The sequence below is a fragment of the Rhamphochromis longiceps genome, linkage group LG16 (assembly GCF_057381845.1).
Source record: "Rhamphochromis longiceps isolate RC_006_pf linkage group LG16, R_longiceps_female_GT1.1, whole genome shotgun sequence".
Lineage (NCBI taxonomy): Eukaryota > Metazoa > Chordata > Actinopteri > Cichliformes > Cichlidae > Rhamphochromis > Rhamphochromis longiceps.
In genome coordinates this window covers 3885186-3897633 of record NC_140572.1, presented here as the reverse complement: position 1 = coordinate 3897633, position 12448 = coordinate 3885186, and the positions used below count along the sequence as shown (strand labels likewise).

The 12448-nt window shown below is 42.9% G+C and overlaps 2 protein-coding genes across 4 annotated transcripts in view; both read left to right on the top strand.

Moving 5' to 3' along the window:
• The window catches only part of LOC146650410 (NLR family CARD domain-containing protein 3-like), a 70148-nt gene extending 62517 nt beyond the window's left edge, over positions 1 to 7631 (top strand). For all 3 annotated transcript variants that reach the window (XM_085385465.1, XM_085385463.1, XM_085385464.1), the window contains 2 exons: positions 6574 to 6620; positions 6769 to 7631. In XM_085385465.1, coding sequence (XP_085241591.1) covers positions 6574 to 6620; positions 6769 to 7298 — 577 coding nt within the window. In that variant the 3' untranslated portion in view covers positions 7299 to 7631. The remainder of the gene's footprint in view (positions 1 to 6573; positions 6621 to 6768) is intronic.
• The window catches only part of LOC146650407 (uncharacterized), a 183151-nt gene that overhangs the window by 113866 nt on the left and 56837 nt on the right, over positions 1 to 12448 (top strand). The window lies entirely within an intron of this gene.

The window sequence follows — 12448 nt, the reverse complement described above, 5'->3', positions numbered from 1 at the left end:
GAGATGAATACTGTGGTGTTATGGGGATAGTGGGAGTGAGAGGGAGAGATGCCAGTAAATGATTTCAAGGATAAATTTCAGAGAATCAGAGCTAAGAAACCAAAGCAAGTGAGGAACTACAAACATGTGGACAGACTCATAATTAGGCCAAAGACACATTAAAGCAATTATTACAGGTTTAGAAACAGGGATGGATGTGAAGGAGCTTAGCATGAATTTGCATTGAGGAAAGAATAGCGACGAGCATCAGAGGAAACAGTTAGGAAAACTAAGAGGATGTACTGGCAGGAATACTGCAGTACTTTAGGAAGAACTACACCAGTTCAGAATGTGTGGAGTACAGTTAAGAACATGAATGCAGACAGGAAGTAAATTCAAACTCCTTCATTAAATGCAGCTGGTTGAGTTGAAAACAATGGAGAATGATTGTGTTAAACTGTTTATTCTCTATAGAAATGGAGCAGAAGGAGTGCATGCAGAGTTGGACGTGGGCTGTATATACATGCGTGTATCTGTGTTGTCTGTGAGCAGAGAAAACAAAGCGCTGGAAATGTCCAGTGTATCATAAGCCAGCCAGTCCTGTTACTGCAATTCACTTCTTCACCCGATAGTGTCACCATCACGCTTCAACAGCAGTTTCCAGTATTAATAGTATTAATGAGCTACAGGTCGTATGGATGGGAAAATGTAGAGATGCTGGGCAAACAATATGATCAAATCCACAGTGGGAATAATTGAAGTGATGACGGCAGGTGTAGAGAACAAAAATGAATCATATTGAAATGTTAAATCAGGAATATCCTGGAGAAAGGATAGTTCTAATGTTCAGTTTGTAATGTTGAATTCAACACAGCTCTTAAATGCATAAAAATGACTTCACCTGATGTCAGACTGAACAATCGGATTAGCTACTGGTATTGATTTAACCCTTTAAGACCTACCATAGAACCAAGTCCGCCAGAGCTTATATTATATTTTTACATGCTGTAGAGCCATTTTTGGGAGCATTTCAAGTTGCTATACATCAATACAACCATTACAGCCTAAATTTTAATAATATGTATGTATTAAGTGCATAGTAATTACATAAATTGCAAAAAAGTGCAATAAACTACAAAAAAATTGAAAATCGTTTGTTTTTTTAACATATATTTCTAGTTAGAGAAATTTAAGAGGCTTATCCCTCAAAACTGTAAATACAAAAAAGTTGCACAAAATAGTTTCCCACCACAGGAAATTTACTTTGAGTGCCTTCATAGTTTTATTTTTGAAATACACCAATTTTTATATACTGCAGGAAAAACGAAAATAAATATTACTGCAAATTTGCAAAATAACAGCATATGCATCAAAATAAACTATTTCCAGCAGTGCAATATGAGTCCTAAGCATATGTGGAAGGAAACTGTAACCTAGGACAAGCTGATGGCATAAGATGTAATTACAACTACTCAGGTTTCATATGCAAAAAAAATTATTGCGCTAGCTCACGTGGTTATAGTGCTACCGGGATTTAAAAATAGTTGCGCAAAACGGAGTGTGCCCACTCTGACCAGTTTTAAAGGGTTAAAGCAAGAAAATATGGTATTAGCATTATCTGCCAATTCCTATTCACCTAAAATTAGCATTACCTGCTAATGGCAGTCTACTTAGCATTAACTCCTCACTAATGTAATGCTAATTCACATCAAATTATCTTTAGCTTTAGCATTAGCTGCTAGCTTCAGCCTACCTACCACTATCTGCTCACATTGTTAAAAGGGAACAGAAAACGATATTAGCATTAGCTTGTAATAATTATTCACCCCTATTAATTAGCCACTAATGGCAGCATACTTAGCATTAACTCCTCACGTTGTTATAATGCAAATGATGCTAACTTGCATTAAATTAGACTGCTGTTATTAGCTAATGCTATTTAGCAGTAGCTGCTCACATTGCTATAAAGCAAAGGAAAACGATATGAGCATTAGGTTCTAATGCATATTTGCCTTAAATTAGACGTAGGTCCTAATGGTGGCCTACCTAGCATTAGCAGCTCAGATGTTGTAATGCTAGGAAAAAGAGTGTTCGCATTAGTCGTTCACATTGTTATAAAGTTAAGGGAAATAGTGTTAGCATTAGCTACTCACATTGTTAAAAAGTGTTAGCATTAGTGCATAATGCTAATTCACATCAAATTAGCATTAGTTAATAACGGCAACCTATTTAGCATTAGCAGATAATGTTGACCTTGGCCCACTGGAAAAGTTAAGAACTAAAGATTTAGGAGTGTTTCTCTTTAGCTCTTTCTCATTTGGGAAACAAATGAATTCTGTTATTAAAACCAGCTGTAAGGTTTATATTGTTGATTGTCATTTATGCTTAGAAATATTTACTCATATATGCTTAGAGTTTTATAATTGATTGCATGATGATAGAGGATTGATCCTTAGTAATCTGTAAAGACTCTGTGTGCCTTCCAGAGTGCTCTGGCATGCACACACCACTTGGGGCCATGAGAGAGGCCGTACCCTCTCTTACTGATTTATGGTGTAGGACAGGGGTCTCAAACTCAATTTAGCTGGGGGCCGCTGCAGGCAGAGTCTGGGTGAGGCTGGGCCGCATTAGGTTTTCCACAAGAAAGGCATGGTTAAAAAATTCCAATCTTCTCAAATCTCTTTATTTTTATTTTTTAACACAAAATATGAAAAATAAATAAACAAATTAAGAATTAATAAGAAAATAAATCAATCTGTAATACATAAATAAAATAATAATAAGATATTTTTAGTCAGTGAACTTATGTGTTTCTTTCAGTCTTCTATATCTGCTGTATTTAGATTGAAATGTCTGTATTAACAGTTCTATAACCTTCTTCTGAACATGAATGGAACACTGGAGAAAATGAACTGTTCTTCTGAACATGGCTTCTCTTGCCTACTCCTTGCTGTTAGAGACCTGGCAGCGTTTCCTCTCGCATAGCCGAGCCAGATTTGGCCTGAGGGAGGAAGCAGTTGCGACCCTCAGTATGTCTTGAAGATGATCATCCGTAAGTCTGGACCTGTACTTGGACTTATTGAAGTTCAAAGTGGAGAAGAGCTTTTGGCACAAGTATGTGCTACCAAAAAGGCACATGGTCCGCTTGAACATTCGGGAAAGCCGAGGGAAACTAGGGCTCAAGTCTCTCAAAAATTGTCCAAGCTTGTCTGCTTTTCCACTCACCTCCCTGAACTTTGCTTTGAGTTCAGAGTTGCACTGCAGCTCAATGAGCTCCATTTGAAGCACAGAAGGGGCATCTTGCACATCAAAGGAGAAGGGGTCCGCAAAAATGTGAAAGGTGGCTCTGTGTGTCTTGAAGTCAGCAAATCTGTGATCAAATTCCTCCTGTAGCCTCAAAATGACATCAACATACTCGTCAGCACTGAATGGTGTGCCTGCATCCACGAGTGCCTTGCATGCTGGGAAATGGCAAAGGTTTGTCTGAGAGAGCTGAGCTTTCCAGAGCGCCAGTTTTGTGGAGAATGCTCTCACGTTGTCATAGGCAGCACTGACAAGTTGCCCCTGGCCTTGTAACGTCTTGTTCAGTACATTAAGCTCATGTGTCATATCAACAAGAAAAGCTGAGTCCATGAGCCATTTGGGATCAGTTAGCACAGGAACACTAACTCCATCCTTCTCCATGAAGGCTTCACTTCTGCTCTCAACTCAAAAAGTCTCTTTAATACATTTCCCCTGCTAAGCCAACGTACCTCAGTGAAGTCGAGCACATCTCCATATTCTGACTCCATTTCCTCTAAAAAAGCTCAGAACCTTCGGTGCTTTAAGCCCCTGGATCTGATTTGGTTGATGCATTTCACAACAATAGACATCACATTGTCAAACTTCAGGCATTTGCTGCAAAGGACCTGCTGATGGATGATGCAGTGCAGAGCAATGGCCTCCTCCACGCCTTCCTCTTCCAGTTTGTTTTGTGCCACCAGTCCATTTTTCCTCCCTGTCATTGATGGCGCTCCATCTGTTGTTATTCCAACAAACCTCTTCCATGGCAAACCAACATTCTCAATGGCATCACACAGCTTGTAAATATCTGTTGAGCGGTGGTCTGGCCATGCATTGGAATTACTGTGAGCAGCTCCTCCATCACTTCAAAACTGTCATCAACACCACGGACATACATTGGGAGCTGGGCAGTGTCGGTGATGTCTGTGGTCTCATCAAGAGCGACTGAGTATACACTGAAACATTTGGCTTTCTCACACAGTTGGTCATAAATGTCACTTGACAGGTCAGAAATGCGATCTGCTGCGGTGTTGGCAGAAAGGCTGATGTTGCTAAACTGACCTTTCTTTCCCGGACAGACTATATTTGCAGCCTGCAATATGCACTTTTAGACAAATCCACCTTCTGTGAATGGCTTCCCTGCTTTAGCAATCATCTCACTAACCACGTGGCTCCGACTGCTGCATTATTCTCTTTGGTTGCTTTCTTGGAGGAATCTTGCTGCCTCAGTAGATCTGTTTTAAGACTGGCAACCCGGTTCGCTCTCTTGTCTCCCTGGTATTTTGCATCCACCTCAGCATGTCTAGTTGTGTAATGACGTTTCAAATTGTATTCCTTGTGCAGCACAACCTTCTCTGTGCAAATAAGACAGGTCGGGGTGCCCCTGTGCTCAACAAAGAAATATTGCATTTCCCACTTTTCCTGAAATTGTCGGTGCTCATCACCAACCTTTCTCTTCACCGCAGGCTTTGAAAAAGACATGTTTGGGGCTATGTGACATTTATAATTCTACTTGGTGTCACTGTCGCATTGAAGTTTCAATCAAGCGTTTAGCCGACGGACGGGGAACGTCTCAACGCGTAGAGAACGTCATTTCTGCTTCTTTTTCTTGCAACCGTAGCACGGCGATCGGCAGATAAAAAGCCGGTAGCAGTCTCCTTTGTTTTTACGCTCGATGTTCATGTCTTTCATGACGACACGAACACCGTGGCGTTTGCAGATGGTAGAAAGTGCAGGGATAGCGAGCGCAAAAAAGGCGACTGCTCACGGCGCCGGGCTGTTGTTACAGGAGAAAGAAGCGGAAATGACACCGTGACATATAACAAATAACATCAGCTGTTTCTGATGTTAGTTGTTTTGACTGCTTTTACATTATATTGAAATATATGTAATGTTCATGTTTGCTGCAATGCAAACGGAGTGATGCAAATAAAAACATGGAGCCACAAATTACGGTGCGACCCTATAATTAGTCCGGGTTACCGGGGACTGTTGTTGCCGATGAACAGGTGTCGCTATGTGACTGCAGACTAAATTGGGCTGCATTGAGTTTATGACTTTTCTTTTATCCCGCCGCCTACGCATCACTGTGAGAGTTAATATGAGATCTCTCTCTGTGGAAAAATAACTTTAAATCCCACTGACGTGTGTATAAATCTATATACGTATAATGTCCCGCTGGGCAGCAACTTAAAAAAACAACTTTTTTTGAAGTGTTGTGAACGCAGCGCGCTGGGGCGAATGTCGGCGTTTGCCCAATAGAAAGGAGGAAGCCAGCCAGGCACAGGAAAGAAAGAAACACTCCAGGGCAACGCTGCTGGAACTTTGACTCATTGAGAAATGTTTCCCTGCTTGCATCAAGCTTGGCTGGTGTCCCCTGAGATCCATATCCCACCCTGATTGGTGGGTTAATTCAGCTCCGCCCACAACACTGTAAAGTGTCATACATTATCAAACTAACATTACATTTTCATATTAAGGTGGGGCCAAAAACTATCGTCCTGCGGGCCGCAATTGGCCCGCGGGACACACACACACACACACACACAGACACACACACACACACACACACACACACACTATGCACAGACTGGTACTCTTTGTTCATACCTGTGTAAGACGTCATAATGAACTTGTGCATATTCATGTAAGCTCAATAAAGAGCAGTGTTACGAGGGAGCAGACGAGAGCGACTGAGGTCAAGTGAAGGAACGGCGCTGTCACAGTTCTCTCCCTCATCAATTGTCTGGTTCCAGCGGTGGGTCTGTGCTAGACGACCCATCACCAGCTTTTTCCACTGGTTACCAGTACGTGGTAGAATCCACTTCCAGATCTGGTTGTCTTTAAATCTGTGAATGGATTGGCTCCATCTTATCTCTCTTTAACAAAAGAATCCAAGTGGACCCCTCAGGTCTGCAGATAAGCAGCTTCTGACCAGAACTAGACGTAAAAACAGAGGTGAGCTTTATCGATGGCTGCAGCCAAACTCTGGAACAGTCGCCCTTCACATCAGGTCGTCACCAACACTGGACATTTTTAAAAGCCGGTTGGAAACACATTTGTACTCTGTAGCTTTCAATCCTGACCAATCTTTATAGTCATTACTGTGTATGTTTCCTATTTTCTCTCTACTCTGTGCAGCACTTTGGCTCAAGCTGTTTTTAAATGTGCTGATAAATAAATGTAGATTTCTTTGAATAAAACAGTGGAGCCGAGCTTTGAGCTCAGTGTGTAACAGTGTGTGTGTGAGAGCCATGTAATGTCCATGTGTGCATGCTGACTGTGCTGCTCTGACCCCCCTCCTCCTTTCAGGGTGGAGCCTGCTGGAGTCCGATGGTTGAGACCAGGTCTGAGGAAGTGTAAGTGTGTTTTTAATGGGATTCATGAAAACAAAGCAGCACACATTCAACCATCTTCATCATGTCAGGAGTCATCATCAAAGTGTCAATCAATGAACAGATGATGGATCAATAACTGCAGCTGGATTGTGTTTGTTCTCTCCATCAGATTCCTGTCAACTCACAATCGACACAAACACAGTGAACACAAAGCTCCAACTGTCTGACAACAACAGGAAGGTGACACATGTGGAGGAGGTTCAGTCATATCCTGATCATCCAGACAGATTTGATGTTTATCAGCTGCTGTGTAGAAATGGTCTGACTGGTCGCTGTTACTGGGAGGTCGAGTGGAGAGGAGACGTTTTTATATCAGGGAGTTACAGAAGCATCAGAAGGAAAGGAGGCAGTGACTGTTTGTTTGGATGGAATGATCAGTCCTGGAGTCTGATCTGCTCTGATGATGGTCCTCGTTATGTCAGGCACAATAAAATAAAAACATCCATCTCCTCCTCCTCCTCCTCCTCCTCTGTCTCTAACAGAGCAGCAGTGTATGTGGACTGTCCTGCTGGCACTCTGTCCTTCTACAGAGTCTCCTCTGACACTCTGATCCACCTCCACACCTTCAACACCACATTCACTCAAACTCTTTATCCTGGGTTTAGTGTCTGGTCTGGTTCTTCAGTGTCCCTGTGCTGAGTGGAGTGTAAAGAGTGTCTCCTGTTACAGAAACACTCTGACTGTTGAACAGATAGTTCAGTCTGTACATGTCTGTCTCTTTCACTCACAAACACGTTTTCAGATTCATGGATTCAATCAGTTGATGTTTGAAACTCTTCTAAATGATTCCTTGTAAACTTCTTCCTCTTCAGTCACAAACAAACAGGAAGTGATGTCACATGTGTTCCTGTCCACACAGCAGAATGAGTCTATTGCTGACAGTGATGTACAAACAGAGTGAGCATTTCTGAGGCCCAAAATAAACTGAGTAGTTCACTGAATGAACAATGGACTGTGAGCTCAGTTCCTTCATCATTAGTATGGATTATATATGTATATGTATTATATTAGTATCATATATATCAGGTGCTGCTGCTTTCAGTCATTGTGCAAATGTGCTGTTTGTAAGGTTGTAAAGCTGCAGTCAGCTGAGACTGAAGAAGTCACCTGATCAGTGAGCAAATGTTACAGGTACCGGGTGGCAGCACCTGTAGACAGCTATATATGTGTCCTGTAAACAGGAAAGAAATGATCAGACAGGGAGACGTGGCTTGCCGTTTCCTGAATACTCCGCCATTATTTATTCAAATTCACAATTATGCACTCCTTTCATTACTTTTACAGTATTACAACTGTGTATTTACTTATTCTTAACATAGCTCACACACACATTCTCCATATTTGTTACCAACTGTTACAATCTAGACTAAAGGGAATTAACACATTCCAAATCTAATAAACATGACCAATTTTCTTGTAAGACTTGGTTCAAAATGAATTCCAACAGGACAAATCTATAAATCTCAAATAGCTTGAAAGAATGGTGTAATCAGCACCATCTTGACATGTGCACTGAATTCACGGAAACACTTTATGGCAGAAACAAGATACTAAAACAATACAGAATAATAGTGGAGCCGATCACTAACATCACAGAGCATAGGAGGTGTGCGACCCAAACTAACATGCTAACCTTAGCATGCTGCTAAAGCCGTAAACAAATACTTGCAAAAGTCTAATTTACTGTATTTCACAATGTTGTACGCTTTCACTTTCTAACTGTAATGGTTAATCTATGCTATATAATCGATGTGCTTGCTATTATATTCTATTTCGGGCATGATACGAACCTGTAAACAGGAAAGAAATGATCAGACAGGGAGACGTGGCTTGCCGTTTCCTGAATACTCCGCCATTATGAGAAAACAGCGCGGAGCATGCGCTTCAGACTGCTAACAACAGGCCAAACCATGGTCTCACACTGCCACCTACTGGTACAAAAATGGAGCGTCCGCTACAAATATCCCAGGGTAGTTACCAAGTTTCCTGTTAAAATTACTGTAGTTATTTAGGGCATTCCCAAATGGAAATATCACTTACATTGAAAGTGAAATTACTTAAATTAATTCACATAAATGTGATCACACATTAGTGGGTATCACACACTCCCTGACAAAAATAAAATGGCTCCCAACATTCACACAATCATGACATTTTTAACTTTTGCTTCTCAAATTCTTATTAACTCTTATCAGTCCAAGAACTAGTTATGAAACAAGCAGTCAGGTGGGGGGTGGTGTGTATGCAGATGGGGTCAGTGATGCGTGATACTGGTATGGTGAGTATGGTATTGGGGTGCAGTACATTGGTGACTGTGACATACACACGGGCGGCACAATTGCCAATGGTGGGTATGGAAATACAGTGTATGATGGTATGGTTGTGGCAGGTAACTGTGGTGCTGTGCGTTCCCCAACTAGATTAACTGCCGCATGTGACTGCACTGAGGGTTTACCCAGTGATTCATAAGTCAGAAACTGTCGTGGCTTCCTGTGACGGGTAGATCGTCTAATGTCCGTACAAGTATGTCCCGGTGGTTGAACCTGTACGTTAGACTGTGAATGAGTTTCACACTCCTCACCAGACCCTCTGGGTTCAGATAGGTTGTCACTACCCACTTGCATTTCTTCCATCTCCTCTCTCAGAGAACATGGCAGGTGTGAGCGTTCTCTCCCAGTTTCCTCTTCGAATTGTTCAATGCTGACAGATGGTGAATGCTCAGGCATAGTCAGTATGTCTTCCATCGTCTGCATAGGTGAATGTCCATTTTTTGTGTTTGTTGTCACTCTAATAGGTTCTTTGGTCTGGTATGACTGAGATGCAGGGTGTTGCTCATGATCCAGGTTCCTTCTCACAGTCCTTTCAACAGGTGCTCTTAGCCAGTACCCCGAGCAATCACTCTCAGAACTGCTGTCAGAGTTATCCCACATGCCTGTTTGTCTTTGTGCATCTGCAGATCTTTCCATCCTTCGTCTGTTGCGTGTTGTCTTTCCAATCGCAGGCTTTGCCAGGGGGGGAGTGACTTGAACAGGTAAGTCATTTACAAGTAACAGCAGATTGCGATGCAATGTTCGGGTTCTTTTTGGGTCTCCAGCTTCAGGGTGGACTACGTAAACTGGGCTATCTGCTAGCTGCTCTTTTACTATATAAATAGTCCTCTCCCAATATGATCTCAACTTGCCAGGTCCTCCCCGCTCACTGAGGTTTCTGACCAGAACTCTGTCTCCTGGCTGAAGCATGACTCCTTTTGCCTTTTTATCATATGTTATTTTACCTCTTGCACTAGACTTCTTGCTATTTTCACTAGCAATCCTATAAGCTTCCGACATTCTTTCGGCCCATTTCTTGGCGTATCCTGTAGGTGAGTATGTTTCATTCTCCCCGTTCAATCCAAACAGCAGATCAACTGGTAGATGCGGGTGTCGTCCATAGAGGAGATAGAATGGTGAGTAGCCGGTGGACTCATGTCGAGTACAGTTGTACGCATGTACAAGATCTGGGAGGTGGTCTTTCCACTGTACTTTTTCCTTTTCTGTTAATGTTCTCAACATCTGGAGTATTGTCCTGTTGAGACGTTCTGAAGGATTACTTTGAGGATGGTAAGGTGATGTTCTGGAATGTCCGACACCAGATAATTTCTGTAGTGTCCTGAACAGTTCATTCTCAAATTCACGACCCTGGTCGTGCTGTAGTTTGGATGGGTATCCAAATCTGGGTATGAAATCCTGGAAAATCCGTTCAGCAGCTGTTTTCCCACTCTTGTTCCTCGTGGGGTATGCTTGAGCAAATCTAGTGAAATGGTCAATTACCACTAGAATATACTCATACCCTCCACGGCTGGCTTCCAAATGCAAAAAGTCAATACACACCAGTTCTAAAGGGTAGTCCGATCTTATACTACCCATGGGAGCCCTGACGTGTGTTACTGGTTTCTTGGACATGATACAGGGACACTTCTGGGTCACATAGGCTTCAATGTCCTTAGCCATAAAGGGCCAATAGAATCTGTCCCTTGCGAGATGTAGCACTCGATCTGTCCCAACATGACCCATCGTGTCATGTAAATGTCTTAATGCTAAAGTCCTGTACTTGGCAGGAAGCACTAATTGTCTTCTGTCACTGGTACATCTATACAAGAGGTCATTTTCAAGATGTAACTTACCCCACTCATGGAGGAGTTTATGGGCAGTTCCTCTTACCATCTTGCGTATTTCATCTGTCAGTTTTGCTCCATCTAGTTTCAGCTTGAAGATTTGGCCAACGGCTGGATCCTCTCTTTGAGCTTTAACCAGATCATCATGGCTGATGCTCAGCGAGTTGATATGAGGCTGCTGATGGGGGTCCAGAGAAGAGATATTGAGCATGGCTACCCAAGCAACATCTTTCTGTCTGGCCACCTGGCTTCCATCCCAGACTGCCTGCACTGCCTCATCTGGAAATCCCTCTGTACAAGCAGTTTCATATTTCTCTATATCCAAGGGGAGACGAGAAAGAGTGTCTGCGTCTACATTTGACTTTCCTGGCCTGTATCTGATGTCGAACCGGAAATCTGAGAGCTCTCCAACCCACCTATGTCCCACAGCGTTTAACTTTGCGGTACTCATTACATAGGTTAGGGGGTTGTTATCTGTATAAGCTGTGAAGTGTGGGGCATAGTACAGGTAGTCACGGAATTTTTCACATACAGCCCATTTCAACGCAAGGAACTCTAATTTTCCACTATGCAGGTGGTAGTTGCGTTCTGCTTGTGTCAGAGTCCTAGATCCATAGCCAATTACTCTCAGTTTCCCATGTTGACGCTGATACAGGACAGCTCCTAAGCCCTGGTCAGATGCATCTGTATGCAATGTGAAAGGCAGGCTAAAATCGGGATATGTCAGAACAGGGGGGTTGGTGAGGAGGGTTACCAACTGTTCTAACGCTCTCTGGTGTTTCAGGGTCCACTCAACGTGCTCTCGAGAGGACAGCTGTGAGTGTTTGCTGTTTCTCACAGATTTTGGACACTGAGTTTTGCCTGGCTTGGTCTGAAGGAGTTCATAGATTGGTTTAGCTATCCGGGAAAAATCCTGGATATACGAGCGGTAGTAGCTTAGAAAGCCTGCCAGCTTCCTCACATCACCAACTGTTTGGGGTGTCTTAGTTGTCAGGGTTTTGACAGCCTCCAGGTCTGCCGGGTCTATTTTGACTCCTTCAGCAGACACAAGCCGACCCACGTATCTGACTTCTTGTTTGAAGAGGTCACATTTCTCCGGCCTCAATTTTACTCCATGTTCTTGGAGTGCCTGGAGAACCTTGCGGAGGGTCTCAACATGGTCGTCAAATGTTTTTGCATAGCAAAGTACATCGTCGAGGTATGGGATGCAACATTCATCTCTAAGAGAGCCAAGCATCTCTTCCATGCTCCGCTGAAAAGCAGCTGGGGCATTTGTGAGACCAAATGGGATGCGAACCCATTCATAAAGACCCCATGGTGTTATGAAGGCAGTGAGGTGGCGAGAGCCCTCAGCTACAAAACCCTGGTGGTAAGCTTTTCCTTGGTCTAAGATGCTAAACCACGAGTACCCACCCAGAGTATCAATCAGATCCTGTATCCTGGGCAGTGGGTGTCGATCGGGAACAGTCTTTTTATTCAGAAGGCGATAGTCTATGCATAAGCGTAAACTGCCATCTTTCTTTCTGACACAGACGACTGGGGCGGCGTACGGGGACTGAGACTTTACTATCCAGCCTTTTACCAAAAGTTCTTGTATGTACTCTTTAACCTCTTTAAAAAGTGGCTTAGGGATGGA